Source organism: Mobula birostris, chromosome 21, assembly GCF_030028105.1.
Source record: "Mobula birostris isolate sMobBir1 chromosome 21, sMobBir1.hap1, whole genome shotgun sequence".
Classification (NCBI taxonomy): Eukaryota; Metazoa; Chordata; class Chondrichthyes; order Myliobatiformes; family Myliobatidae; genus Mobula; species Mobula birostris.
The window spans coordinates 63,761,474-63,789,169 of record NC_092390.1 but is presented as its reverse complement, the minus strand read 5'-3'; the positions used below and the strand labels follow the sequence as shown (position 1 = coordinate 63,789,169).

The 27,696-nt window shown below is 41.0% G+C and overlaps 1 protein-coding gene across 2 annotated transcripts; it reads right to left on the bottom strand.

Annotated features, from left to right (window-relative positions):
- Positions 1-13,003: 13,003 nt before the first annotated feature.
- On the bottom strand, positions 13,004-19,342 carry emx2 (empty spiracles homeobox 2). Of its 2 annotated transcripts, none has more exons than XM_072239814.1 (3): positions 18,192-19,338; positions 16,739-16,923; positions 13,004-14,562 (listed from the first exon to the last, which is right to left on the bottom strand). In XM_072239814.1, the coding sequence occupies exons 1-3, from the start codon at positions 18,577-18,579 to the stop codon at positions 14,395-14,397; spliced, it is 741 nt and encodes a 246-aa protein (XP_072095915.1). In that variant the 5' UTR covers positions 18,580-19,338; the 3' UTR covers positions 13,004-14,394. The 2 variants fall into 2 exon arrangements, with proteins under 2 accessions (XP_072095915.1, XP_072095916.1); XM_072239815.1 differs by lacking the exon at positions 13,004-14,562 and adding an exon at positions 14,774-14,845 and having other exon boundaries at positions 18,192-19,342.
- Between the last annotated feature and the right edge of the window lie 8,354 nt (positions 19,343-27,696).

The following is a 27,696-nucleotide window of genomic DNA, read 5'->3' as shown; positions in this document are numbered from 1 at the left end:
CTCTGAAACCTTGGGATTGCTGTTAATGAACTTCATATGTAAACATAATTTCAAAATCTCCTTTGAATCAAAACAGTTCTGCAAATAATCATTGCAAAATAAGTACTTTGATATAGGCCAGATTGTCTGGAAAGGACAGATTATGAGCAACACATCCAGATTTCAAATAAATAGTTTAAAATAACTATTGACAATAATGCAGTGAGGTTAGATTTTATAAATCATTCCCAAGACATTCTTAGTGAGTACACTAATAAGTTACATTTAAGAATTAATGATCCTTCCTATTTGTAAGATACCTTTACCCAGTTTCTTCATAGTGGCAAAGGCATAAATTCACTTGTCTGCTCTTTGCTCCATATCCGGACCAAGACCACATTCAAGACAAGTGCCTGATTATCCTAAATCAAGTGTGTATGAGGCCAGTTGAGTGAAATTTGTTGGCATCTGCACAAATAGATGAAAAACCTATTTGCAGCAACACCAGGGGCACGAAGTATTATAGTCAGAGTGTCATAGAAACACTACAGCACGGAAACAGGCCCTTTGGCCCACCTAGTCCATGCTGAACCATTAATCTGCCTAGTCCCTTCGACCTGCACCTAGCCCCTAGCCCTTCATACTCCTCCCATCTATGTACCTATCCAAATTTCTCTTAAATGCTTAAATCGATCCCAGTCCGTCACTTCCACAAGCAGCTCATTCCACACTCTCACCGCCCTCTGAGTGAAGAATTTACCACTCACATTCACCTTAAACAGTTTACCTTTCACCTGTAACCTATGACCTCTAGTTGTAGTCACACCCAACCTCAGTGGAAAAGGCCTACTTGCATTTACCCTATCTATATCCCTCATATTTTTGTATACCTCTATCAAATTTCCCCTCAATCTTCAACATTCCAGGGAATAAAGACCTAACTTATTCAGCCTTCCCTATAACTCAGGTCCTCAAGGCCCAGTAAATTTTCTCTGCATGCTGTCAATCTTATTTACATCTTTTCTGTAGCCAGGTGACCAAAACTGGACACAGTACTCAAAATCAGGCCTCATCAATGTCTTATACAATTTCAACATAACATCCCAGGTCCTGTGTTCAATACATTGAGTATCATATAGACAGCATTCACAAGAAGAAAATAAACATGAACACTATTTTACATGAAAGCACAATTGGAATGGAAAAAGCAAAGTCCAGTTTAGTGCAAAGTTGTCATAGTGTGGCTAAATTGCAGTGACTGCAGTCTGCTTGTTGGTTGAAGGGAAGGAGCTCATCTTGGTGGAGTATCATGGTCCGGTCCGTGAAATCCGCATTCCGGTTCACGGTCCCGTTCATTGATCCTTATTCCGGGTTTTCCTGTTTTCCCTTGTTCCATTGGATGCCTTAATTGAGGCACCTGATTCTCGTTTTGGGCTGGCACATAAATACCCCTGCAAACCAAGGATTCCCTGCTGGACTGTTCCCTTCCCCTCCCCATCTGAATCCCTGGCAGTTTCCTCGGCAGTTTCCTGGCAGTTATCTTGGCAGTCATCTCGGCAGTCATCCCGGCCCTGCGTCCAAGAAAGGGTCCCGGACCTGCATCCTAGAAAGGGTCCCAGCCCTGCATCCTAGAAAGGGTCCCGGCCCTGCACTCCAAGCAGGGTCCCAGCTCCGTACCCTAGAGCCTCCAAACCTAGTCCAGGAGCCACGTCCTGTGCTGGAGTTCCTCGTCCTGTGCTGGAGTACCTCGCCCAGCCTGCTGGAGTTCCCTCATCCTGTGCTGGAGTTCCCTCGTCCAGTCCAGGAGACTCTCATCCAGTCCAAGCCACATCCAAGTACCTCATCTAGTCCAAGCCAAGTATTAGAACCTCGTCTTACATTTAGAAACATAGAAACATAGAAAATAGGTGCAGGAGTAGGCCATTCGGCCCTTCGAGCCTGCACCGCCATTTATTATGATCATGGCTGATCATCCAACTCAGAACACCGCCCCAGCCTTCCCTCCATACCCCCTGACCCCCGTAGCCACAAGGGCCATATCTAACTCCCTCTTAAATATAGCCAATGAACTGGCCTCAACTGTTTCCTGTGGCAGAGAATTCCACAGATTCACCACTCTCTGTGTGAAGAAGTTTTTCCTAATGTCGGTCCTAAAAGGTTTCCCCTCTATCCTCAAACTGTGACCCCTCGTTCTGGACTTCCCCAACATTGGGAACAATCTTCCTGCATCTAGCCTGTCCAATCCCTTTAGGATCTTATACATTTCAATCAGATCCCCCCTCAATCTTCTAAATTCCAACGAGTACAAGCCCAGTTCATCCAGTCTTTCTTCATATGAAAGTCCTGCCATCCCAGGAATCAATCTGGTGAACCTTCTTTGTACTCCCTCTATGGCAAGGATGTCTTTCCTCAGATTAGGGGACCAAAACTGCACACAATACTCCAGGTGTGGTCTCACCAAGGCTTTGTACAAGTCCAAGAACCTTATCCTGTCCAAGTCAAGGCTTTGTGTTCTCGTCCTGTCCATGTGCCTCGTCCTGTGCAGGATTTCCACATCCAATCCGGTAGCCTAGCCCTGTACAGTCCTGTAGCCACGCCTAGATCTGGGGTCCGAGCCCAAGTCAAGACCCAGGTTCTGGGTCCCTGTCCAGTCTCTGGCTCGGAGTCCTGACCCAGGCTCCTAGTTCAAAGTTCCTTGTCCTGGTCCCGCTTTCCTAGTCTTAGTCCTAGCCCAGGCCCGGTGTCCTTGTCTCATCCAGGGCCTGTGTCCATGTCCAGCGTAGTTTCTTCCTGACTCCCCTTGCTTTCTTGATAAATCTTGTCCTGTTCCTAGTACTTCAGTGTCTGTGTCTTGCATTTGGGTCCCCTCCCAATGCCCCCTTATGACATGGAGTGCGTCTTCAGGCCTCTCTATCTTCTGCCTGATGGTAGCTATGAATATGGCATGACCCATATGGTGGAGATCTTAATGATGGATATTGCCTTCATGTAGATAGTACTAATGATGGGAAAGTGTGTACTGGGAAGAGCCCACTGCCTTATGCCATTTCTCACGTCCCTACGCATTCGAACCTAACCAGACCATGATGCAACCAGTCATGAAACTTTTAACAGTATGTTGGTAGGAGCTTGTTCGATTGTTTGGTGACAACCCAAATCTCCTTAACCTCCCAAGAAAATATAGACACAGGCAGGCTTTCCTTGCAACTACATCTGTGTGCAGGGCCCAGGTTAGGTCATCTGATATACTAACACACAACAATTTAAAGCTGCAGCTTCTCTCCATTGCAGACTAGTATATGTTCACACTCCATGCTCTTCACTGAAGGCAACAATCAGCTATTTGGTTTTCCTGGCGTTGAGCAAGATGCTGTTGTTGCGGAACCACTCAACCAGCTGTCCTACCTCGGTTAGTTAAACTGATTCATTGCCACCAAAATCCATCCAACAACAGTGGTGTTGTCAGCGAATGTCAGCTTATAGGTGAGAAAGCGATGAAATTTGCTCTCTATAAGTAAACGGTCCTATTTTGAAGGAACCGACATTTGGACAGGATTGAAGACTGTTAAGTTACGGTGTACTATGCGCTACCGATCCCTGGACAAACTTTGAGGTGCACAAGTCTCGAGGTAATACAATTGACCAGTCTTTGACCACATTCCTGAAGTAGAGTGATTCGATCAAAATTAGCCAAGATGAATTTGCTTTGAAGATATTTTTTCTTGAGAATGGCTCTCCACACGGGGAGACAATGAAACTTTGCTCAAACCTCCCTACAGTGGCTCTCCAAGCCTGAGATACAGCCGGTCTACCACTTGCCGCTTCGTCACGCGTGTGTATGTTTCTATGCTCTCAGGGCCACTCTCATTCTGAATATGGTAATAAGTGTAGCGTCTCGAAGATGCTGCCATTTAATTACTTACGCATTCCTTTGTTAGTAACCATTTACCTGTGTGGCCCCTATCATTCTAGAACCCACAAAATGAAAGAACAGAGTATAGAGTATAGATTTCAACCAGGTACATAAACAGACACAAGTACGGGAGATCAGTAAACCTCTGTGGGTAGTGATTGAGGGAAAATCATTCTCTCTGTTCCAGAGGCTTTTAGACGTGGAAGAACCCTGGCTTGTGTTTTTCTTCAATCAGGTCACTACCTTTCGGCCGGTTTTGTTCTGTGAGAAACGCACCTCGCTTTGCACACCAAAAAGTCCCGCTGTAAACAACGTTGGGGGGGGGGGAGGTGGTTATAACAAATCCCACTGTAAACAACGGGGGGGGAGGGGTGTGGTTACAACAAGTCCCGCTGTAAACAACGGGGTCGGGGGGGGGGGTTACAACAAGGTCCAACTGTAAACAACGGGGTCGGGGGGGGCGGGTTACAACAAGGTCCCACTGTAAACAACGGGGTCGGGGGGGGCGGGTTACAACAAGGTCCCACTGTAAACAACGGGGGGGGGGGGTTACAACAAGTCCCGGTGTAAACAACGGGGGGGGGGGGAGATTCCAACAAGACCCGCTGTAAACAACGGTGGTGGGGGTTATAACAAGTCCCACTGTAAACAACGGGGTTGGGGGTTACAACAAGTTCCGCTGTAAACAATGAGGTGGGGTTCAACAAGTCCCGCTGTAAACAGGGGGGGGGGGTTTACAACAACTCCCACTGTGAACAACACGGGGAGGGGGGAGGTTACAACAAGTCCCACTGTAAACAACGGGGGTGGTGGAGGTGGTTATAACAAGTCCCACTGTAAACAACGGGGGGGTTACAAGTCCTGCTGTAAACAAGGGCGGGGGGGTTTACAACAACTCCCACTGTGAACAATGGGGTGGAGGGTGGTTACAACAAGGTCCCACTGTAAACAACGGGTGGGGGGTTACAAGTCCCACTGTAAGCCACGGGGCGGGGTGTCCAACAAGTTCCGCTGTAAACAATGAGGTGGGGTTCAACAAGTCCCGCTGTAAACGGGGGGGGGGGGTTACAACAACTCCCACTGTGAACAACGGGGGCGGGTTACAACAAGTCCCACTGTAAACAACCGGGAGGGGTGTGGTTACAAATCCCGGTGTAAACAACGGGGGGGCGGGTTACAACACCGCTGTAAACAATGGGGGGGAGGGTTTACAACAAGTCCCACTGTAAACATCGGGGGTGGGGTTACAAGTCCCGGTGTAAACAACGGGGTGGGGGTTACAACAAGTCCCGTTGTAAACAACGGGAGGTGGGGTGGTTCCAATAACCGAGGGTGAAGTTGACATCTGGGACCATTGAACATTTTCCACATTGTAAACAGAGTGTTTGCTTCCACCATTGGGCGTTCAGTTAAGGGCATATCATCATTGCACAATGTTGCCGAAGTTAATCAAAAATACATTTTAAAACTTCCAGGATTTCAAAGCCCAACTGATGGCTGACAGTGAAGTTCGTTACTTATTGATATTAAGCGGTCTTTGCTAAGCCGTTTTATAAATGTCTTGAGGAAGACAACAGATGCCTAGCGTGCTCTCGGCTCACCTGTGTGTCGCCTCGTTTCAGTCGGAGCTTTCTGTTTGACTGAGCTGACGTGTCACCTACAAGCAGAACCTCAGAGACCTGTAGTAGGCACGGTGCTTGTACAGATCTGATGTGACAGGTTATACATTTCAGAGTAAAACTTTCTGTGAAAGTTATTGCTTCAAAACTCTTGCAAACAAACATTGTGATTTGATTATGCTGATTGCGGTTTTAGTTCTGTACAAAGGGAAGCATTTAAACTCGAACTGAATAATTGCTACTGTTCACACCCAACCTATAGATTGGTTCTGCAATTGAGGGACTCGGTTGCAATTTCCGTGACGATCCCTCTAATCATCGCCATCACCACATCGGATCATGCATCTTTCCTCCGAAACTCTTTACTTTTCAAGCGCTTATCTTGCAGGTATTTTACTCAAACTTTGAGTTTCTATGACGCGCTTCTTCACCCCCAATGCTTGGTGTATTGCACTGTGGCGTTAAATGAAATATTTATCGCCCTGTCTGAATGTTGGTAAATATTTCTCACTTACTGAACAGAAATCCGTCATCAAGCAGCGTGTTTAAACAGGCAGTGTTGCAGGATGAAGGTGCTGAATTTAAACAGTGCAATCGGTCCTCTCCACCAGATACCATCAACAGAGCAACATTCTGCAATTTGAGGCAAACAGTAGCAGGAGGTTATGCGCCATAATCGGGTTCCATCTTTAATGCCGGCCGTACAATTACATCGGGGCCACTCAGGACTGCTCGGCGGGGATTTCTAGCGAGTTACATACGGCTCTAACTGCAAGAAGTTAATCCTAACGATGAGAAGACGGTGCGCGATATTACTTCAGCACTGGGCTTCTTGATCATATGTCGACATTGTCCGTTCGAAAATATAAACTAACAGCCAGCATACTACAAAACTGAGCTGAATTCAGTTAGGTATACTTCCCCATCACCCCAGAACGTATGCAGCCGTGCACATACTCGCAAAAGTATGCTCTATATTGGCAGGTATAATCTATAGGCTAACAGATATGAAACAATCTTGAACCTATACATATATGAACGCATCCGCGAACGCATGCATTGCAGGGCGAATTCCATTCAACATATTCCTTACGCCTACACCTTACATTCTGTGGGCACATACCTATATACGTCCGTGCGCGTCCTCAGAAAAACAAACTATGCGGGATATTGAAGTTTTATCTTTTAAAGTAATTAGAACCTAATTACTTTAAATGTGTTTAAAAGCCAGGGGAGTAATCCAAAGCCCATCTACAAAGTTTACCATTTTTTTTATTTTTAAGAAGAATTCTAAGAGTGTCACTATAACTTAACATACCTGGAACGTATTGAGTAATGTTTTCTAAGCGAAGAGAGAAATGGCGAATAGGGAAAGGTTTGCGAAATCATTCTATAATGAAACATGTATAATTCAGCAAATATCTTATCGTGTGTGCATGGTAATCAACATGCAATGCGGTAAACAGGTCAAAAATGAAGGGAAGGAAAAACAACACCACCCAAACCCTATCGACTCTGATCACACGTTCAAAGATGAGATCCTACTATAGATTTAGAAGTACAACCGGCGTACTTCTTCCGATGCGGACCATGGAATGGAATCACACACAGAAACGCGCACGCGCGCGCGCACACACACACACACACACACACACACACACACACACACACACACACACACACGCACACACACACGCATACACACACACACACACACACATACTCATACACTCACACACATACAAATGCACACACTCATACTCATACACTCACATACACACAAACACATGCCTCGTACTCATACACTCTCACACACACCAATGAACAACCATACACATACATTCACACGCACACGAACACACACACAAAGACATACACAATCACACGTTTCAGAAGTACCGCAGTTTACAAAGCTGGATTAACGCGTATCTAACAAGTCAAACGCAGTCAACCGCTACAAAGAACTTCAATAGTTGTTTCGTCATTATATTACAGCGGGTTAGGTTATCTCTACATATACATAAGTTAAATGCCAAAATTATTCATGTTTATCATTACAATGCTCAAAAGAATTATAACTGCAATAAATATAGCCAGTAATATACGCTGATCTCAAATAATTTTTATAGAAATATGCTTTGGGGCGGGACAAATTAATGGCTGAATACTTGCAACAATCCTTTAAGATGCGACTTTGACACTTCTTAAATAGTTTTGAATCGCTCAGTTTTCCTGGCGTTCTCGAGCAATAAAACCAATATAGTTTAAATATTCATTAGCTCTATACCGTTATCCACTATTCCGATGAAAGGGACTATCGTCAAATGTTCCGTATTTTCACTTGAGATTGCGGTATTAAAGATATTAATCTGATAAAATAATTGCAAGTTAACAACAATGTATTAGTTCAAAGCGTTTAGATCGGTAGTACGATTATATTCCTATTGGGATTGATTTTGTTGCTGATTGCCAAGAATAAGGGGATATTTTTTGGACGGAGTCAAAATGCGATTTTGATGGAATCATTTTCGTCTAAAAGGTGAAGCAGTGAGCCCATTGAAATAATCCAGGCCTGTGGATTTTTGTCTCTTTTTTGCACAGGTTAACTAAACAAAACGAAAGGCACTTCTCATGAGAAATCTTTGACATTGGTTTGGGTATAAAATCACATCGACTACATTCTATTCATTTTTGCTAATACCTCTGAGAAGGGTCGAGAACAGAGAATCTACATTAACCTGTTCTTTCAGTGAGTTGCACCGTGCTGGCTAAAACAATCTATGGAGATACCCAAACCATTTGCCCCCGCCTCCTGCAAGATGTATACGAGCCCTGTCACCTATCTGGTTGTTTGCTGATATTATAAAATATGGCTTCCGGCAGCCATTAATTGAACAGCTTTCAGAAAGTTCTTTAATAATTAAGCCGCTGACTATACATTATGCCCCATCTTGTGTCTGTTTCACATTTCATTCATTTTCGACGGCTGCGCGCAATCCCGTCCTGTTTTTTCTTAATCTGTAAATATGACGGTAGGAGCCTTACATGCCCCAGTATGACTTATGACAACTGTCTGATTTTAGCCGTTGAAGTCAGTTGATGAAAGAGCAGAGGAACAATGCACAGCACAGGTAAACACGTGTAAGTCTTGGTCCTTTGTTAAACCGTTATTGTCCGGTAGTCTACCTCTACAATTTATGTCAAGTGCCTGTTCTCTCGTTTTGGACACAACATTGGAATCCGAAGACAATGGTGCTCCCATTGTAAATGATTCATCCCATGGAGTCAACAACCCTATTAATCTTAAAATATAATCACTGGATCAGAGAAAAAAATATTTAGAGACAAACATTTATTACATAACTCCCTGATGTCGAAACTTGAATAACCTTACTTTAAAAAATATAAACTTTAGTATATCAATACTGTAAAGAGACAAGCATATATATACATGACATCACATTACCCTTACTATTCCAGTAGGCAATGCGAATTTCTGTTTTTTAGTCATCTTTGTTAATTATTTTATGAAATAAATGGCATTAATATGAGGAAAAATGCGATGCCTTCCAATTAATTTAGAGGCAGCTTCAGAATATCTCGGTGATTCCAGACAGCCTATATACCTCTTTCGCCAAATGAAAAACCATACAATTGAATTTATAATGACACTCTGATCAGAAAAGTCCCCATATAATTCGATATTTTTGTGCTTTCAGTGGCTAGCCTTCGTAAATAATATACAAAGTAAGGAAACATAATCCAGCAAACTGGAATGTTTAATTCATCATTATGCAAGCTAATTGGAAGGTGATTATATGGTAATTGCTCATTAGCAGTGTATATTTATCGCTGTACCTTATGTCAAGGCCATGGGAATTGTGTAGAGCGTGTACTCTCATTTCAGGGATCACTTTCAGAGGCAATTCGTGAGACTCGATGGATCAAATTCTTCCTGACGTCAGTCTATCAACGGCGATAGAAGCCGTGGTATAAATGATGGCTGCAGAGCGAACGCGAAAGTTTTTTAGCCTTGCTTTATAGCTGCTGCAAGGAAAACCTGAAGCTGAGGATTTGAAATTAGATATTTGGGCAAAATACTGTAAATTTGGTGCTTGTAGTAACAGGGTTGCTGAAATAACAAAGCGCAGTGGCTGGAAAATCGCAAGATGCACTGCTACTCTCGTCTTCCGCGTTTTGAGCTGTCGTTTGTCGTAGATACAACAATCAGATGATATACTCACCAGTTCAAAAAATAAGAGCACAAAGTTAAATTTATAATCTCAAATACGCGGAAAGAAGGGTATGAAAATGATTGTGAAATTATTTTTCGGTGTGAGTAACCGAGAAACACACATATTTAACAATAGTTTTGAAATACTGCGAGGAAAGAACATTTTACAAAGCAATACTTCAGCATGTGAAGAAGTTAGGATCGGTAATGAGATTGCATTGTATATGATTAGCCGCTAAATATGGAAGTCATTTTTAAATGCTCATTTTTTGTGAGATTAGGAAGTCAATTAATGGGTATTCTTGCAGTCATGCCTGTCATATATTAATGACTCACTCTGGTGGATTGCTGGGATAATTGCAGTTGATCGATTAAATAAGGAGAAAAAAAGATTGATTTATTGGGTTTTTTTGATGTTGCTTGAAACCGTGACATTAAAGTGTTTTACTCCTCGGCTGTCCTACCACGACCAGGTATCATGCAGATTAAGGTTAGTGCTTGGGTCACTGGGTTCTCAAAACTCCCACTTGCAAATCGCAGCGGGCTTGTTTTCTTTAAGTAAATCAATTGATCTATGAGGTCTAAGTAGTTCCTAAAACAGTGATACTGATCAGAGAATACAACAGGGAAAGCCGGCAGTGCTGTTAAACAAGGTTTGGGTTTCTGACTCAAGGCAGAAGGGGTGTCAGACTGACGCCCGTATATCAGGGAAATTGCTTTTCGTAGAATCACTTTTCATGAACAAGTTTCACGGTACCTTTCCTTGGTTTATAGTCATGTTGCTAATTTCCGCTAAGTTTTACAGAGCGGGCCGGATATAAATTAAAGCTTGGGACGCTTGGTTACAATTAGCAAAGGAAACGAGAACCAGGGAGTCAGGAGATTGAAAACTAAACGTTAAATTTTTAGAAGTTTTAATTCATCATATAAACAATTAACATCCAATTTGAGAATCAATATCTCGCTCCACACTCCCATTATAATAGGCAGCGAATATAGAGGAAACCTTACCTTCACCATTAGCAAATACGACAAGGCGAATTTCTTAGCCAATTTTAAGTACAGAGTAATATAACAGTCGTGTTTTCATGAACTTTAATATCTCACCCAGTTCACTCTTGAATTCGGTAAATAGACAGCAAACTAGAACATTCTCGCTTCCATCCTCAAATGGACATCTAATGCAATAAAGAAACCACCTGGGTAAACGAAAAGGACGCACTCTATGGAGCCGGTACAGAATTAATACAGGTATGCTGCCGACTGCGCGGCAGCTTATGGACACAGATAGATAGATAGATATACTGTAGATGCTTTTTTAAAAATCTCGCCTCTCACTTCTACCGTTACTATAGTGAAAATTCTGCCGTTCGATTAACAACCCCAACCAGACCAATTCTTTCTCTTTGATATTTTAATGAAAATATTAATCCTGTGTCTGCACAATAAAAGATGGGTTTAACACAACAACACACAATGAACAATACCATAGGGGATTAAGAATTACGGCCTTTTATTACCAAGAGTTTCTCTGTGCAATGAATTTCACAGTTTGAAATACACGAGAAATAATGACTAGGAAAGGTATTTTGATAACATTTTAATTTTTAAAAAATCTAAATCACGGTGTATAATTGGTACACCGTTTTATTTTGAGGGAGGCTGTTCTTTTTGAATGAGTAAATGGAATCAGCCGTGCAAGGTAAAGAAACTTCTAATGAGATAACTGTCCTGTGACTGTTTGATGCTTAGGAAAAGTGCGCCGAATTTGGTTCCAAGGATCAAGGCGAGCCGCCTATCCTCCAGTTATTTATCTTAATTCCGACTTGAAAAGATATAATTATCTAGTTTGAACAGACCTGGTATAAAATCCTTCTTTAGCCGGTCAGGGAAAGCTCATGTGTATTCAACGGCAGTCGGGTCCTCAGCGCCGCTTGGTGTACGCTGAGATAGTGGGTAATGAAGTTGTGTAGTCCTGTGATACAAAGGGCATTAACCTCATTAGCATGAAACCTTTTCTTCTAAGTATTGTGGAACCTTTTCAGCCTCCTAATCCCCTATTTTCAAAGATCGGTTTGTAATAAAGCTTTTAGGTTTTTCAAAGCTAATGGTATTCTCAAAAGATTTATTGCTGTTTCTGCGCAGGACGCTTTACGTTCTTCCTGCTAAGTATATGTACAGCGCAAGACGGAGCTCTTTTTTGCCCGATCCAGATGGGAAACCATTTAGAAAAACGACCACGTTGTTAGGTGCGAAGCTTTATACTAAAGAACTATAGAATCATTGGCATATTGTTGATCGAAACGGTTCAACGATAAGACCATATCAGCGTTATATCAGCAGCTAGAAACTTGGCATTAAATAAACGAAAAATAAATATTAGAGAAACATGCGGGGAAACCCGTACCACGAGCCACAAAGCTATTCGGATACATGTTTCGAACAGTGCTATGAACTCCAGTGCAAACGGGCAGCTCCCATGAACAAACTTTTAACAATATATTACATTTTACGATATATTTCATTTAAAAATAGTTTAAACCGTGTCCTCAATATGTAAAGATATCTTATTTCGTGTTGGTCATCCTTTAACGTTGCTGCATTTTATTGCCTCCCCTTTCACTTCAGAGCGTGCATTGCTATCGGTTTCTACAAACCGTGTTTCCCCATTGCGAAGACGCGTGTGGACAGTAATTAATTGTGCAATTTAAAGACACGAGTTAAAACAAAGCTCTTATTTTTCCTGTGCTTTGTAACTGCGCCGTATCACAGTGTGACGACTAGTGAGATTGTCCGCAGTTATGTCAAACTATTCCCCTATTCATGGATTAAGAGATTAAACGAACCAATAGCACGGCGTCCGCTTTCCTCATATTCCTGGTATGATAATTGCTTAAACTGATTTGCACTTTCACAAAAGATTTTAGGACTCTTTGTAGCTATACAGGGCAGACGAGGTTTCTGTGAATGGAAATAAAACTGATTAATGCAGCCTATCAGGATGAAAGGTAAATGAACCATGAAAAACATTGCCTGCCTCAGAAACCCGTTTTGTAGTCGAGAGCTGGTTACAAACAGTTCAAATGCTACAGTATTAATTGCTATTTCAATTAACTTAATAAAACTCTATTCTCTCTCTTGTACGGTGCAGTTTCGCGCATGTCAAACGCCGACAAATTAATTTGTTCGCGCACCTCTGCTATCTTTTCTGATATGATGACAGAAAAAGCGTGAACAGGAAAAAATGTCAAAACAATGAAAGGCTGGAATGCACCCAATCATGTAGACATTGATTTAATAACTTAATCGCCGAGAACCCTTCAAATTTTCTGTATAAAATATACAATTTCATTTCTCAACACATGCAAATCAAAATAATAGTAACTAATTATCTAGCATCAGCCGCACTAATTGGTCTCTTAATATAATATTTAGTACGATAGGGATTGTATCTTTGCGAATGTAACTGGTGGGAAGAAAGGCCCGCGTTCTGAAATGGGTCAGAAACTGAGAATTCAAAGGGTTAATTGATTCAATAATGTCAATCGAGTTAAATAGATTACAAAACACTGACAATATTATGGGCAGAGTTGGGTCATTTTGATTCGTACAAAACCCATACATGTCCACTAATTTGATTATTCTGAGCAGCGAATGGATAAATCTTTATTGACAATATATGACAATGACATACTTCTTGGAAGTATAATGTGTTAGAATTGCAACTAACTCAACGAACACAAGTATTTACATTCGATAGAAGACATTACAGAGACATCTTTCACTTTAGTGTCGCAATAAACACGCATTAATAGGCTCAGTGCTTCGCTGACCCACAGCCGCCCAGAGATGGTTAATGATTTTACTCCTAATCTTCTGTAGCAACTTGCAAGCAACCTCAGCCAAACCAGGTCACCTCACGGGAATTCTCATTTCGCTTCAGACTGATGAACAAAAAAAACTCCGGAATTCTCTTATAATTAAAAAAAAGTTTCCTTATTTTAAATAAAGTACTGAAATTGTGATCAAATTTTTTTTTGTTTTGTTAATCCAAAGATATCTAACTTTGTTTATTGGTTTTGTGAACATTAAAACGCAGCACTTCTACCTGAAAGCTGTACACAATCACATCGACGCCAGAAGGTATAATTATTTAACAGGGATTTTTTTTTTAAACAGCAAATTTTTCTCTGTAAAAAGCACACAGCTGACAGAACCTCTCTTAAAGCAAATAAGAAAAAATAAAAAAATTAGTCCCGCATTTTTGAATTAATAATAATCCATCTTTTTCACGATCGGCTCACATGCAATTCAAGTTTGTGAAACAGGTGTGGATTTTAGATATTTTGTTCCATTCAGTTCTTTATAATTTGAATTCGGAAGTGCAAAAAGTCCGGAATTGGATCAGGAGTACGCGTAAAAGCGAACTGCCTTACATTAAAGTCCGCTTGTCAATCATCTTGCCCGGAGTTGATTGATCGCTGCCTCTGGACAGCGCGCAGTGCCTCCTCTTGGACCTCCTTACCTCAGCTGCCTCGTCACAGGAATTGCATTTTGGATGAAGTGTTTTTATTTTCCCATTTTCTACATCAGCAACTCTGCTGTTTTCAAAGTAACACTATAGTTTGACATAGGTTTTGTTTCCAGTTCTAATCGTCCGAGGTGACATCGATCTCCTCAGGACTGGCCTGTTTAGTCGCAAGTCTCCATCGATTGACATGGTGGGTCCCCTTCTTCTTCTGCTGTGCATCTGTCCCCTCCTCTTCCAACTTCTGCCGCTTGAACTTCGTTCTTCTGTTCTGGAACCATACTTTTACCTAGAAAAGTCCCAGAAGTTTCCAATGAATTTGACAATAAAAGCGAATTATATTTGCATATTATTTTAGCAATACTGTGTTAGAACTTTATTGCCCGCGATTCACACTTTCTCTGCGTTCATCAGTTAAACAAATGTTACCTTTTTAAATAAGTACTCGCGATATCTTTGATTATTATTGATTTGCTTGTAATTTCACGGGTTAGAGATTTTTCTTATTTTCCATATTAATTGATGCACGGATCATTCATGCCCTGTGTATGTACACGTGCCCTAGAATTAAACTTGAGTGAAAAGAAATGTGTTTAGGCCGAGTGCTCAACAGCAGCTTGAATATTAGTCTGTGTAGCTGTTTACTGTAATAATTCTCTCGGTGATGATATGCCAGGAAAGTTTAGATTTGGTGTATCTCATTAAATAAACTAACATATACCATTCTCCAAATCAAACCGTGACCTTCGCGCCCTTTCCTTTGTTACCCTACCAATCCTACTGCCACCCCATCCCCTATTGCAGTTTCACACCAATAGAAAATTCCGACAAACACCTTTTTTTTACGTTTTACGACCTCGCCACATATTTATAAGGCACACACTGACTGGGAATTTCTTGACAAAACAAAAATCAAAACAATTCTAATTCCACTCTCTGTCTTCTGAAGCAAACATCTCGACTCAATGACTTGCGACATTACAAAGTTGCGCACGAGAGTCTCGGAGGGAAGAGGGCCGCCCGCTGCAGCCAACTACTTTACAAACAGACACACACACACACACACACACACACACACACACACACACACACACACACAACACCTCTAAGATCAATGTTTCCGCTTTGAAACGAGTTGTATTTGCCCATTATATAAAATATAAAATTACCACAAATTTCTTTGCTAAAATCTATGTGCACGTTTCACTGAGAGCGATGTGCACAATGCTAAAATTCGGGGAAAATGAATTATACTAATTGCCTCTGCAAGTGCAATCGTGATGCAAACACATTTCATACATTATTAAAACCCTGAACATAAGGGTGCCAGATTAATGAAGAAGTTGTATATTAAAGCACACAGACACGTATATGGATTTGCGCTGGGAATCTCTTGTCCGTTAGTTGTCGCATGATAGACAACTCTGTCCCTCTCCCTCACCCTCTCCCTCTCCCTCACCCTCACCCTCTCTTCGCTAAGTGAGGGGGAGTCTGCTGGTCTCCAAAGGGATCTCGCGTGTTCAGGCCAAGTCCGTCAGCCAGACAAAAGCACCCAGCCAGCACCGATTCGCATCACACAAAGCCACCTTAAAGAAGACATTAAATAGGAAATTAAGCCTGACCGCTCCCTTGTTCGTCAGGCGAATGGAGAAGGCGACCTATTTGTTCCCACTCAATGTTTTGCCCGAGACGATTTTGAAAAGCACAAAGCTTTCTAAAATGGAGCAAGTCCACAGACCTTTACCGTGTATGTGCCCGCGTTATGCTGTTTCCTACTCTAAGTCTCTTCTGCCTCTTTTTCTTTTGTGTACCTGCATATACTCCACTTATCAGCCGTCATTAAGAATTCGCGGCTGTAAGGAACTCGCTGACAGAAATGGTCTGATACAAATATTCAACGGGACTTGAAATGTCAGATATCATCAGTACTTCTTGGTGACTCCTTTCTCAAAGCGGCAGCGCTGAAGATCTTAAACATCATTCCTATCTAACCAAACCCAACGGCCGAAGAGAGCGGCTCCTAATATTCGTGACTGCAATTAGCAACAGCGCGGATTCCGGCCAGGTTCAACGCTAAACTATCAACCATATTATATGTGATCAACGCTGTACAAAATTACACAATTTCTCCTCATTATTTTAATAAATATTTAACGAGTATTTTTGGAAAAATTAAAATCAGCATATCAAACCATAGAAAGTGTCTGGATTTCTCCAGGATCTTCCCTGCACGAATATACTTGACCAGAACACTCTTCTAGTATTTAATATAAACTCTATTGCCTTTTACAACAACCCGCTAAAAATGTATCAAAAATTGACTGAAAATTCACTGAGGAGTATTACATTAGAAACGACTGCTGCTATGCCTTGGAAGCAACTTTGTTTCCATGTAAGTTCACCAGCACACTTGTTTTGTATTTAAAAATCATCATCAATAAGAGAGAGAAGCGAGTTTTTCTCACCTGAGTTTCTGTTAAACTGAGACTGTGGGCCAGTTGTTTCCGTTCTGCTCCCACTACATAGTGATTTTTCTCGAAGGCGTGCTCCAGCCTTAGCAACTGAGACGGCGAGAAGGCCGTTCGGATGCGCTTGGGCTTTCTGGCGAGTGCATTGTGCAATAAAAAACTCTCTGGGCTCGTCTCGTTCCCTGAGAATCACACAAGAAGTCAACAAATAGAGTTCAGGGCCGTCTCGTAACGCCACCAAAATGTTACCTCTGATGGCAGTTTTGAAAATCATTTTCCTTTTCTTTTTTCCAGAATTCAGTTTGCACGAAAGTTAGTCACAATCACCGAAACGGCAATGTTAACGCTGAAGCCTGCCTGTTGTTGCCGGTACCTTCCCAACGTCTCAACAGAGCAGTTTGTCAAGTTAATTTACAGAATTCGTTCAATATAACATATTTTTAAAAAACATAGTGTACAATTGAAATAAACAGAATAAGCGAGAATTATGCACCACAGCCTATTAACCTGAACGAACACAAATCCAAAATACTGGATATATTTATCACTGCACAACCAAAACTCAACACCAAGATATAATTGTCAATTTATCGAGCGCATATTTCAAAAATAACACTTCAATCGCCACAGGAGGGGTAAAATGAACAAAACGGCAATTTAAAAAGAGTTTACTCCTAAGTGCATTGAGTTCACTCAGAAAATGTCCAGTCTAAAAAAAATTGCCTTAACGTTCTTAGCCTACTTGTCTCGGTTCCATTTAGTAGAACACATTTGGAATTTTATATAATTCACTTGGATAGCGGCCACGTATATAAAAGGGGAAAAGACGATAAAATGGCGAGACGGCCAGAGTTATAGAAATCCACAGATTTTCCCTGACGGAAGCACTGTGCAGGCACCGCCGTCGGCCTCTGGTCGTTCAACGCCCATTTAAGGGAGAGAGTCGGAAACGAAATGAAAATCGCATGCGAATGTGTTTCTAATGCCGGCCGAAAGCGCTACATTACAGTGCTTGTATTAAAGGGATCGCCGGCCATGGCAAGATCTATTAATTCGTGCAAAAAGTCAACAATTTGAACCCCTTTCTATGAGGCCGCTCCTGTAAGATCATTTCACCGTTTGCCACGCACAGCTTCTGAATTTTGGGAATTACAAACAGTGTCTCCTAACCCCACGACCACCCCCCACCCCTCCCGCCACTCTCATCCCGACTTCCACAACTCTCAAAGCAGAGCAGCTCTCTGCCAAACTCCGCAAAAGGGCCTGGCAGCAAACTCTCGTATCAAACTTTCCGTCTCCTTCACTGGACAATAAGTCAGAGTGGTGTTATACGGAGAGCGGTAAGTATAGATCTGTCACGGCGGAAATGGGAGAGCATAAAATGCTTCTGCTGTGCATTGCAGGCATTAAGAAATAAAATCAAAAATCTGTGGATTAAAATTGGACGTACCTTGAAACCTGTGTCCCAGATATCTGTACCTGTGTATTAGCCATGGATAGAAACTCGAAGGGTCTCTTTGTTGCGATGCAAATAAGGGATGTGGAGAATGGGACGACTGCAGAGGGTGAGCTGCTAAAGCATGTGGAGGCACTGGGTGAACCGGTACCGCCGAGTTGGTTTGGTGAGAGACCGCGTCAGCGAACACCAGCTCCGGATTGGAGTAGATCGCCCTGCCGCTGGTAGGAAAGCCGTTCAGGAATGGATTCACGGGGCTAGAGTTCGCATAGCTGAGGGCGGCTGGCCTTATAGGTTCCTCTGATCTCGATGCAGGCAGGGGACTGTCCTTGGCTACCAGAGATTCAATGGTAAAACATCGCTTAGGTGTAGGCTGAAACATGGTTTTTTGCCAGTCAGTATATCCTCAGTGCAAGAGAGTGAGAGAAAGAGAAACGGGCAGTCGTGCGACACTCCCCCCAAAAAGAAAAGTATTACTTATGAGATTAAGGACGAGTACATTAAAAGTTGGTCCGCGAACACTTTAGAAACGATGTGGCCACATTGTCCAGGGACAATCCATCTATGCGGTCACTTTATCACACGGCTGGAAAGTTGTGCAAACGATTTGTTAGTTCATGAGCTAATTAGAGCTGATATCACATAAACAGCTTCCACTGAAGCCCTGTAATGGCTTGATGATTGGTCGCTATTACTCGCCTTGAGGTTGAGCGGAGACTCTTAAGTGCGTCAAATACTCTTTAAACCCGGAGAGGTGGATTCAGTCCGTACGGAATGGAGCGAGGCACCGGGCAATAAAACCTCGGCCACCACTCACAGCTTCATCTTCCGGCGGGGGATAGGTGTTAGGCAGAAATCCCAATTCGATTTGCCAAAGGTCCTTCTAAATAAAGACTTCTTGCAGAAGTAGAAAGGAAAGTTCTGCAGAGGCAAATCTGCAAACGTGGATTTCTAATCTGTTCCTTGAATTTTCTCCAACGCACGTCGTAACGTTCTTTAAGTTTACTCCGCATCGCACAATATATAACAGTAACACGGGATTAGAGAGGGGGTTTAGAAATGATTCCTAAAACAACAAAGTCTAAATCGCTATCGAATGAAAAGCGCGCAGTCTCTCTTAATGCCGGCTCGCTCCTGAGTTTAGTTGCTGCCTCGCATCCAGGGACTTTGTTCGGACCGAGTCCCTATATTTCTATTGGTCAGGTAGGGGAATTATGCTATTAGATAATTATATCGACTCTGCGCAGTCTGTGTGGTTCCTGAGTGCTTTAATATCCCTTTCTCTTGCTTCGTGTTAATAGTTCGGGCTGTATTAAGTAAATAATCTTTAAAAAGCCTCCGTGTATCACTCGCGATCATTCAAGAGAACTCTGTGAACAGGTATTTGCCAAATTCATTTAGACTGAAAGATTAAATTGGGAAACATCTTGTTAATCGCCGATTTTATGTTCTCTCTCTTTCCCACTGTATTTGCGGGGATTGACATTTAAAGGGGAGTTCCTTCTTATGGGCAGTTACACAGGCTTTTGGGGAGAAAACGGACGTTCAATAGTACCTCTTATCAGATGTCAGCAGAAATATTGAACGCTAGCAATTAGAATTTTGCCGTGCATCCATTGTAACGTGAATCGCTTATCACTACTGCCGTGTGTACACTGTGCTGCCAAACATCAGTTCAAAGTAGCAAAGTATCTTTCACCGTGCCCCATTGTCTCATGGCTTAATGATTGCGCTCTTACCATTCATGGGACCGCTGCAATTAAAGGCCTAATGTTTTAAATATCGCGGTGTTTTATTCTTATGAGCTATTAGCGCTGCGAGAGTGACGTCAAGGAGATTATTTCCATATTATTAATACTCGAAACCATAATGAATTCTATATTGGATCTCAGAGGTGAATTGGGCCCTAGCAAAATTCCTGGCCTACCGTAGCCATGTATCCCTCACTGAGAAGTTAAAATCCTTTTTATACTTGTATGTAAATAAATACAAATAAATAATACAAATCTGAACAGTTTATTTATTACAGACCATAACTGTAAAATGTTTTTGTCTTGTAAAGATATACACAGTCTATGAGAATGGGCCTTTTTTGAAGTCGTTACAATGGAATTCACTGTTAGTGTTTAAATATAATCTAAACCAGTGATTCAGTTAATCTTATATTTCAATTGTTTTCATTTGGAAAATTTTTCCCTTATTTTAGGGTCAGCCTTTCAGTTCTTATTCAATATGTAGAGTGACCGCGTCGCTACATCATAACCTGTTCTAGATCGGTGGTGGGGTTCGGTTTCAAGTTCTAGGTACTATAAGCCCCACTAGTTTCCAGTTTAATCCTACGGCGAAGTTGCTTTTGCCCAAAGAAAGAACCGCAGATTCACCGAGCACTGAGGAAGTGGTGCTTTATTCCGTCCGACAGTGGATAATATGAGTTACAGTGAATTGCTTTGAATTATTCCTGTATTATGGTTGATCTCAGCCGCTGTTAGAACTGAAGTACAGTATTGATTCCACGAACCTAAGGTGCTACCTAATTGCTGCAATTTGTAATATTATCAGAAATTAATCCAAAATGGAGTTAGTTGGATACGCAGCAATATCCAGGCGGTTCTGATTATTATATAAACTCTTTGTGTTAACACTTCTCTCTCCACCAACCGGCAAGTGTCATGTTTTAGATTACAGTCCTGCACCGAGATCTAGAACAAACCCGAAAACAACACAAATCCTAAAGGAAATGTTGCCCGTATTCCTTTAATGCGGTCCCCATTCACTTTCTGAATGCATCATTTATAAAATTTAGATTTCGATTATCACCAGCAATACTTTTCCCATAATAATCATCAGAATTAAACAAGGAGCAGGTGTGTTTATTAATGGGGAGAGGGTGTTTATTAATATCGCCCCTTCTACGGGACTGGGAATTTTCATTTCTTTAAATGAGCATAACCTGGTAAACTAGGTATAAAGTGGGGCAAATCATTTTCTTGATCTGTCAGTGATAATAAACTTGATTCTGATTATGACAATCTATTTCAAATTTATCACATAATTACATCACCAAACATTTCTCGCTGTAAAGGGATTTCCTGTGAAATCAAGTGAACAGTTTACATCCTTTAATTGGATAAGAATATTAATTAGTATTAACGTTTCACAGAAACAATCCAATTGTAATTATAATTTTTAAATTACGTTTAAAAACAAGCTTCAAAATTATTTTCTTAAATCGGAACTAAAATCTAATACCGCAAGTAAAGATCAAGATAAACCGAAAGCGGGAGCATTGGATGTGTTGAGGTTTTTACGGTGTGAGCGTTTGTTTGTTTTCTAGCTTCAAGTTCATTTTGGTCTTAATTTAAAATTGTTTTAAAATCCATCATCAAATTAAACTCAATGATTTACAGGTATACAGAACAGAGTTTGTGGCGTATGTGGAATACTTTATTTGGCTACACACACACACACACACACACACACACGTTAATGCAATTCTGTATTTGTTTGCATTTATTGCTACAGCGTGTGAAAACCATTATCTATATTAGAAATGCGTATACATATTAAAACTATCCCTATCGGCTTGTACAGTTGATGTCATTTTAATTGCTGCAAGAAGTGTGGAGAGACTTCATAACGGAGACACTCGGATAAATATGAAGACACTGTTAAATCTCAAATGGAATCCCCCCCCCCGCCAAAATCCATGATTATTTATCCACTTCTAATTCCTTCTAATTCATTCCCTCTCCTCTCTTTCCCCTATCTCCACCTCCTGCAACCTCCGACACCACCCCCCCACCCCCAAACGTCGCGCCTCTTCTCGCCCACGTTCTTTCTGAATTTTGGGTTGTTGATTAAATTCTATCTGTGATTAAGATAGACCAGAGCGAGTACGTTTAACAAAATGTACTGATCGTGTCATACTCTTTTACTCTCGGGTGCTTGTATCCTCAGAGAAACATTTTTTGTGAACAGTAGTTTTGTAAAGTTATTCAAAGCGATTGTCGAACCTCAGTGGTTATGTGGAGATATTAACAGCAATATTCACAAATAATAGTCAGGAACGTCAATTAATGGGTATTCATAGTGACCTGAGTCAAGAATTAGATTGTTGTTCTCATAAATCATCAGTGCAACTTCATTTGAAGGCGCCGGTAGTATTTTATGTTCTTAATTCCTTCAAATTGCCATCAACCTGGAACTACTGAAAAAGTAATCGTTGAGTAAATCAATCTTGTTGCTACCAAGGGAAAATAAAGAGTTTTGTTCAACTTACTTAGGAAAGGTTGAAATTGTATCTAATTTTCTGCAATGTCTATCTAGCTCTGCCGCTAAGCCCAATTCTTGTAAAGTAAGAAAGGTTATTTTAAAACGTTAGCTTTAATAGTACTCAAATTAGTGGCATTCGGGGTACAATTAGGTGCTTATACGTAGAACTTAATGAAGTACACGACCACTGAATAGTGACAAATAGGTTGTAGTGTTCGGTGAAAAACGTTCTAGCCGATGTTGTCAAATACATGTTTAACTCGTACAACAAAACCAAAACCTTATCAAAATGTAACATGTGCCATATTTTATTTGTCCTTGAATAAAATGGAGTTTTAATTATGAATGGAAACGCCCTGAGCGAGCGGATTCCATACCGCATCTAGTCCGGCTCTTCTATAGGCCCCGTTTCAATAACCATGCCAATTAATCCATCTCAGTGACTTATTTATTTATTTTACATTATTACAATTTATCTTATTGAATCGTTCACAGTTGAATATACATATATAAAACACAAGCATTTAGAATAATCTTGTTCGTATAATTAAATATTTACATGTCACTGGATGAAGTCAGATCTACGAGGCGTTCGTTCACTCAGGCATCCAGGCACACAAGTGCACTTGCAAAATGCTGGCGAGTGAGAACTCTTGTGTTTTTATGCTTATAGGTATCTCGCCAGGTATCTCATAGGTATCCAACAGGCTGCTTGATTGCCACCATGCTGTCAGCCGTGAGATAACGACAACATTAAAAGTGTGAATTTTGGAAGAGAATCAGATTTAATATCGCCTGCATATGTCGTGTTAACTTTGCGGCAGTGGTACAATGCAATGCAGGATAATCTTTAAAAACCGCGAATTACAGTGAATATATATAGTTACATTATATAAGTAGTGCAAAATCAGAAATAAAAGAAGTAGTGAGGTAGTGTCCAAGGGTTCACTGCCCATTTAAGGAATCAGATGGCAGAGGGGAAGAAGCTGTTCCTGAATCACTGAGTGTGTGCCTTCAGGCTTCTGTATCTGCTACCTGATGGTAACAGTGAGAAAAGGGCATGTCCTGGGTGGTGGGGTCCTTAATGTTGGACGCTGCTTATCCTGAGGCACCGTTCTTGGGTACTACGGACTACATCATAGAGCTGACTACTTTTACAACCGAACGGTTATTTCAATCGTAACCATGAAGTCGTAAAGTACACATATTCTTTATCGCTGGATGTATAAATTCAACCCCCAGTTGTTTGGGTACATAATTTTAATCCTATTGATAGCATTTAACTGAACCCTTTTCAGTGATTTTGCGGCATTTTGATCGAACTGGCGCAAAAATGTCGAATTTATTCTTATAAGCACTGTATGGCTATTTTGAAAGTTAAAAATTAAATAGGGGATTACAAAGGTTCGGATTTTACTTCCCAAAAACGGGAAGGTGAGCATTGTCATCGACTAGACGTTCTAATTTTACAGTAGTGATTAAAATTGAAGTCAAGAAACAGATACAAGAGTTGTTTTGAATCGCCATTTCTGCTGATGCAGGTGGTGCTAATCCAAATGAGTTAAAAGGCATTAATGTTGACCATGATAGTAGTGAAAAATACGTGTCCGTTCCAATGGAGCTACTTGTTATTTGCTGCTTAAGAAAGTTGTTAGTGGTGAGGAAAATATTTTAAATTCAAAGAAGCCTGTTATAGAGCTACAGGAAATGTGTAGCATGGACAGAGGCCACCCGCTCAGTGTTTCATGCTAGTCGGAATAGAACTACCCAACCTAATCCCAGTTTCCAAAACTCTACAGGTTACTGCTGTTCCTCAACAATGCGTTTTAAATGTTCTTTGATTTTTGACCCATCTACTAACAAAGACTGAGTTTCTTCCATTTATAAGCGATTCTGCAGATCCTGGAAATCTAGAAAAATCCTTCAATTTATTTCATCTAGGCCTCTGATTATATTATACACCTCCATCCAATCTCCCCAAACGTCGACTGTTCCTTTGCCTCTATAGATGCCGTTTTTCTGCAGACTCCAGCAGATGCAGTCTCTTATATCTCAGACCAATCTTCCATTAGCTTCCTATTCTCCAAAGAAAATCATCTCAGGCTTTCTTTTTTTTTCCGTAGCGAATAATTCTGTAATCCTGGCAACATCCTCGTATATCTCTTCTTCCGAGCTACCAGACCCTTGATCTAATACGGTGACACGAACGATACGCAGAGCTTGTGCGGTGGGTCTGACTATTGTCTACATTTCAAGTATAACCTCCTTGCTCTTAAAGTTATAAGACGAGGCTAATTTTTAAAAAGCATCCCATATACCCTTTACATCATCTTATGGTCCTGACTTGCCAGCTTTAGGGATCTATGGACACCATTTCTAAAGCTCTTACGCGCCGCAACATCATTCTCGAAGAAATGAAATCTTATGAAATCAACAACGCCTAAACGCAAGGAATAATACCGTCAGTCAAATTATACAGACAAAAGTCCAATACAATGCGATTTTACTGTTTAAATAATTATTAGCAGTGAAAACTAGGCATTGCCACCGTCATCATTACAGATATCATCTGTGCTATCTAAACATTAAATTACGTTGCGGAGGAAATTATTGATTTACCTAATATTTTTCAGGCATAGAGGTGTATTGCATCAATGAAGTAAGGAAGTAGTTTTGATAATTATTGTTGTTGAGGAAAAACACATTTCCAGGCCACATTGTATTCATATTGCCTAATTCATTTGTGTCATGCCTTTAGTCTTAAGGTCACATATTTCGTACTGTGTCGAAGATGAGTGATTGTCGGTCTATAGTAAAATAACTGAAATCCTTTTATATCTACTCTACTGGAGGCCTTCTCTGCTAATATATTTGTGCAGATCGCCACCTAGTGGTTTATTATTTTACAGTACATGCCGACAGCAATTATCAATCAACACATATTTGATCACACTACTGTTACATAAAAATTGTTATAAAATGAAATGAAAACACTTCAGTTGTTAATAAATGTAAACATATACTGCCGCACCCAGAAATAGGTTAACGTTTTCACAATGTCATTATATCTGGAAGTCTTGTATCTTTCATGGTCGGGCGAAACGTGCAGTAGTAGACGATGCAGCATATTAATCAAAAAGTGAGATTTATTTATTTTATTAATTATTTTAGTGAGCTGTGAATCATACTAAATTGATGACGGACTTGGGGGGAAAAGACAATATCGCTTATTTCTCTATTTTTTTTTTTGCCCTGTGTCCGTCACTTGCTTTTACGATCATTTTTATCACGGGTGTTATTCGGTTTTGTTTCTCTGGAACACCAGTTAGTTGCAATTCGCGCTCTGTTGCATTGTGCGTGCTGAATGGAAATATTTTTATGATCGTCTTCCTCAACTTTATTGCGCGTTGCGTTTGTGATAACACAGAAATTTGTGCTGTGACTCCTAAATCATTTTTATTGAAAGGATGGAAATTGGTGATACTTGAAAAGGTCAGGAAAATTCAAGATTTGTCACGAATATGTAACTAAACCGCGTGCAGTTCAGACAGAATCTGGGGGCGAACAACAGTTAACATTTCCAAGGCGAAGACATCCGTTGAGTGTTAAGAGTACTTTCTGTTTAGGTTGAGTATTGTATTTTATAAGGATCCTCATTAATCTATCAACCAAAGAAATTCGGTGCACAATTTAATTATTCTTCAATGAAGGGTAGATAAGGGTAAAATAAAACGACATAATCTCTTTTAAAGTGTCCATAGTTTATGTCTTTATCAGTAGGTACTACTTACAGTGGTTGCCTGATTACTTGTTTGATTACATTTCATCATCACAACGTGCCAAATATTACATATTATTGTCACATTAGCCAGAGAAACAAAAGTTTGTTCTAGCCTCTTAGCATTCTAATAAAAAACATTGGTGAAATGTTTTCCAACCAGATTTTTTGATACACATTTTGGGTTAATCCAGTTTCGACGTCTCCAGTGTTTCTAAAGAAAGTGTTGCTGAGGAAACAGCGTATTTCAATGCTTGTGGCTACCGGGTTGTGGTCCTAATTCCCGGCTGTGTGTGTGTGTGTGTGTGTGTGCGTGTGTGTGTGTGTGTGTGTGTGTGTGTGGAGTGTGATGTTTGTGTGTGTGCCCTGCGATGGGGAAATCTATATACGCAACGCTTTGCGGGAGGGTCGGGTTAAATAAAATCAGAGGTGGTTTGCAATCATCATGAACATAACGTGCAAGAACCAGCGTCTGTTTTGTCATATAATTAAACCCGCAAAACGATTAGAGGAAAACAGCGCCACAGAACACTTCAAAATTTACAATTTCAAAAGAGTTTCAAAAGGAGTTCATTGCCTACTTCACAAATCTTAATGCGTGTCTGTGAAAAGGCCAACGACAGTCATGTTTAGAATGCCTCCTTCTGATAATCAGTCCGATCAGTGCGCACTTTTTATCATAATTAATATGCACATTTCTCCAGTTGACTGGAACATTACGCAAGTAACCATTTCGACAGGCAGTGCAGCTTAAAAATCAGTAAAGATCTGTCTGGCTACATTTAGGCCGAATTAAACATGACACATGACAACCAAACTCATATTGGTAGGACATGTACAACATAGTGCTGAAAGGTGACAAATACCTCCAGTCCTTCAACTGAATACCTGTGCCACCGACTATAGCCAGAGCAAGATATTACACTGAACAGGACATTAAACTGAATATTCTGCAATTTTTAAAAAGCTGGATATTACCGGTTCTCCGTCTATATTAACAATGTAAATATGTTTCAGAAATATTTTAAAACTGAAGGAATGTTCATTCTCGAGAATTGTTTGAGATGGCCAGTATTACACAGCATTATATTTATTTGCTTATCTGTCTGTCTGTCTGTCTGTCTATCTATTTGTTTGTTTTTTTTTGCGGGGGGGATACAGCATGGAGTAGGCCCTTCCTGCCCTTGGTACCGCGCCACCAAGCAACCCCCGCCCCGACAGCCCTCGATTTAACCCTAGCATAATCACGGGCAATTTACAACTAACCAGTAGGTCTTTGGACTGTGGGAGGAAACCGGAGCGCCCCGGAGGAAACCCAGCGCTCACGGGGAGAACGTACAAACTCCATCAGACGGGTCGCGATTGGATTCCGAGCCCCAACGCACCGAGCTGTAACAGCGTCGCACTGGCCGCTACCCACAGTGGCGATGGAACCTTCTTGGAAAAGTT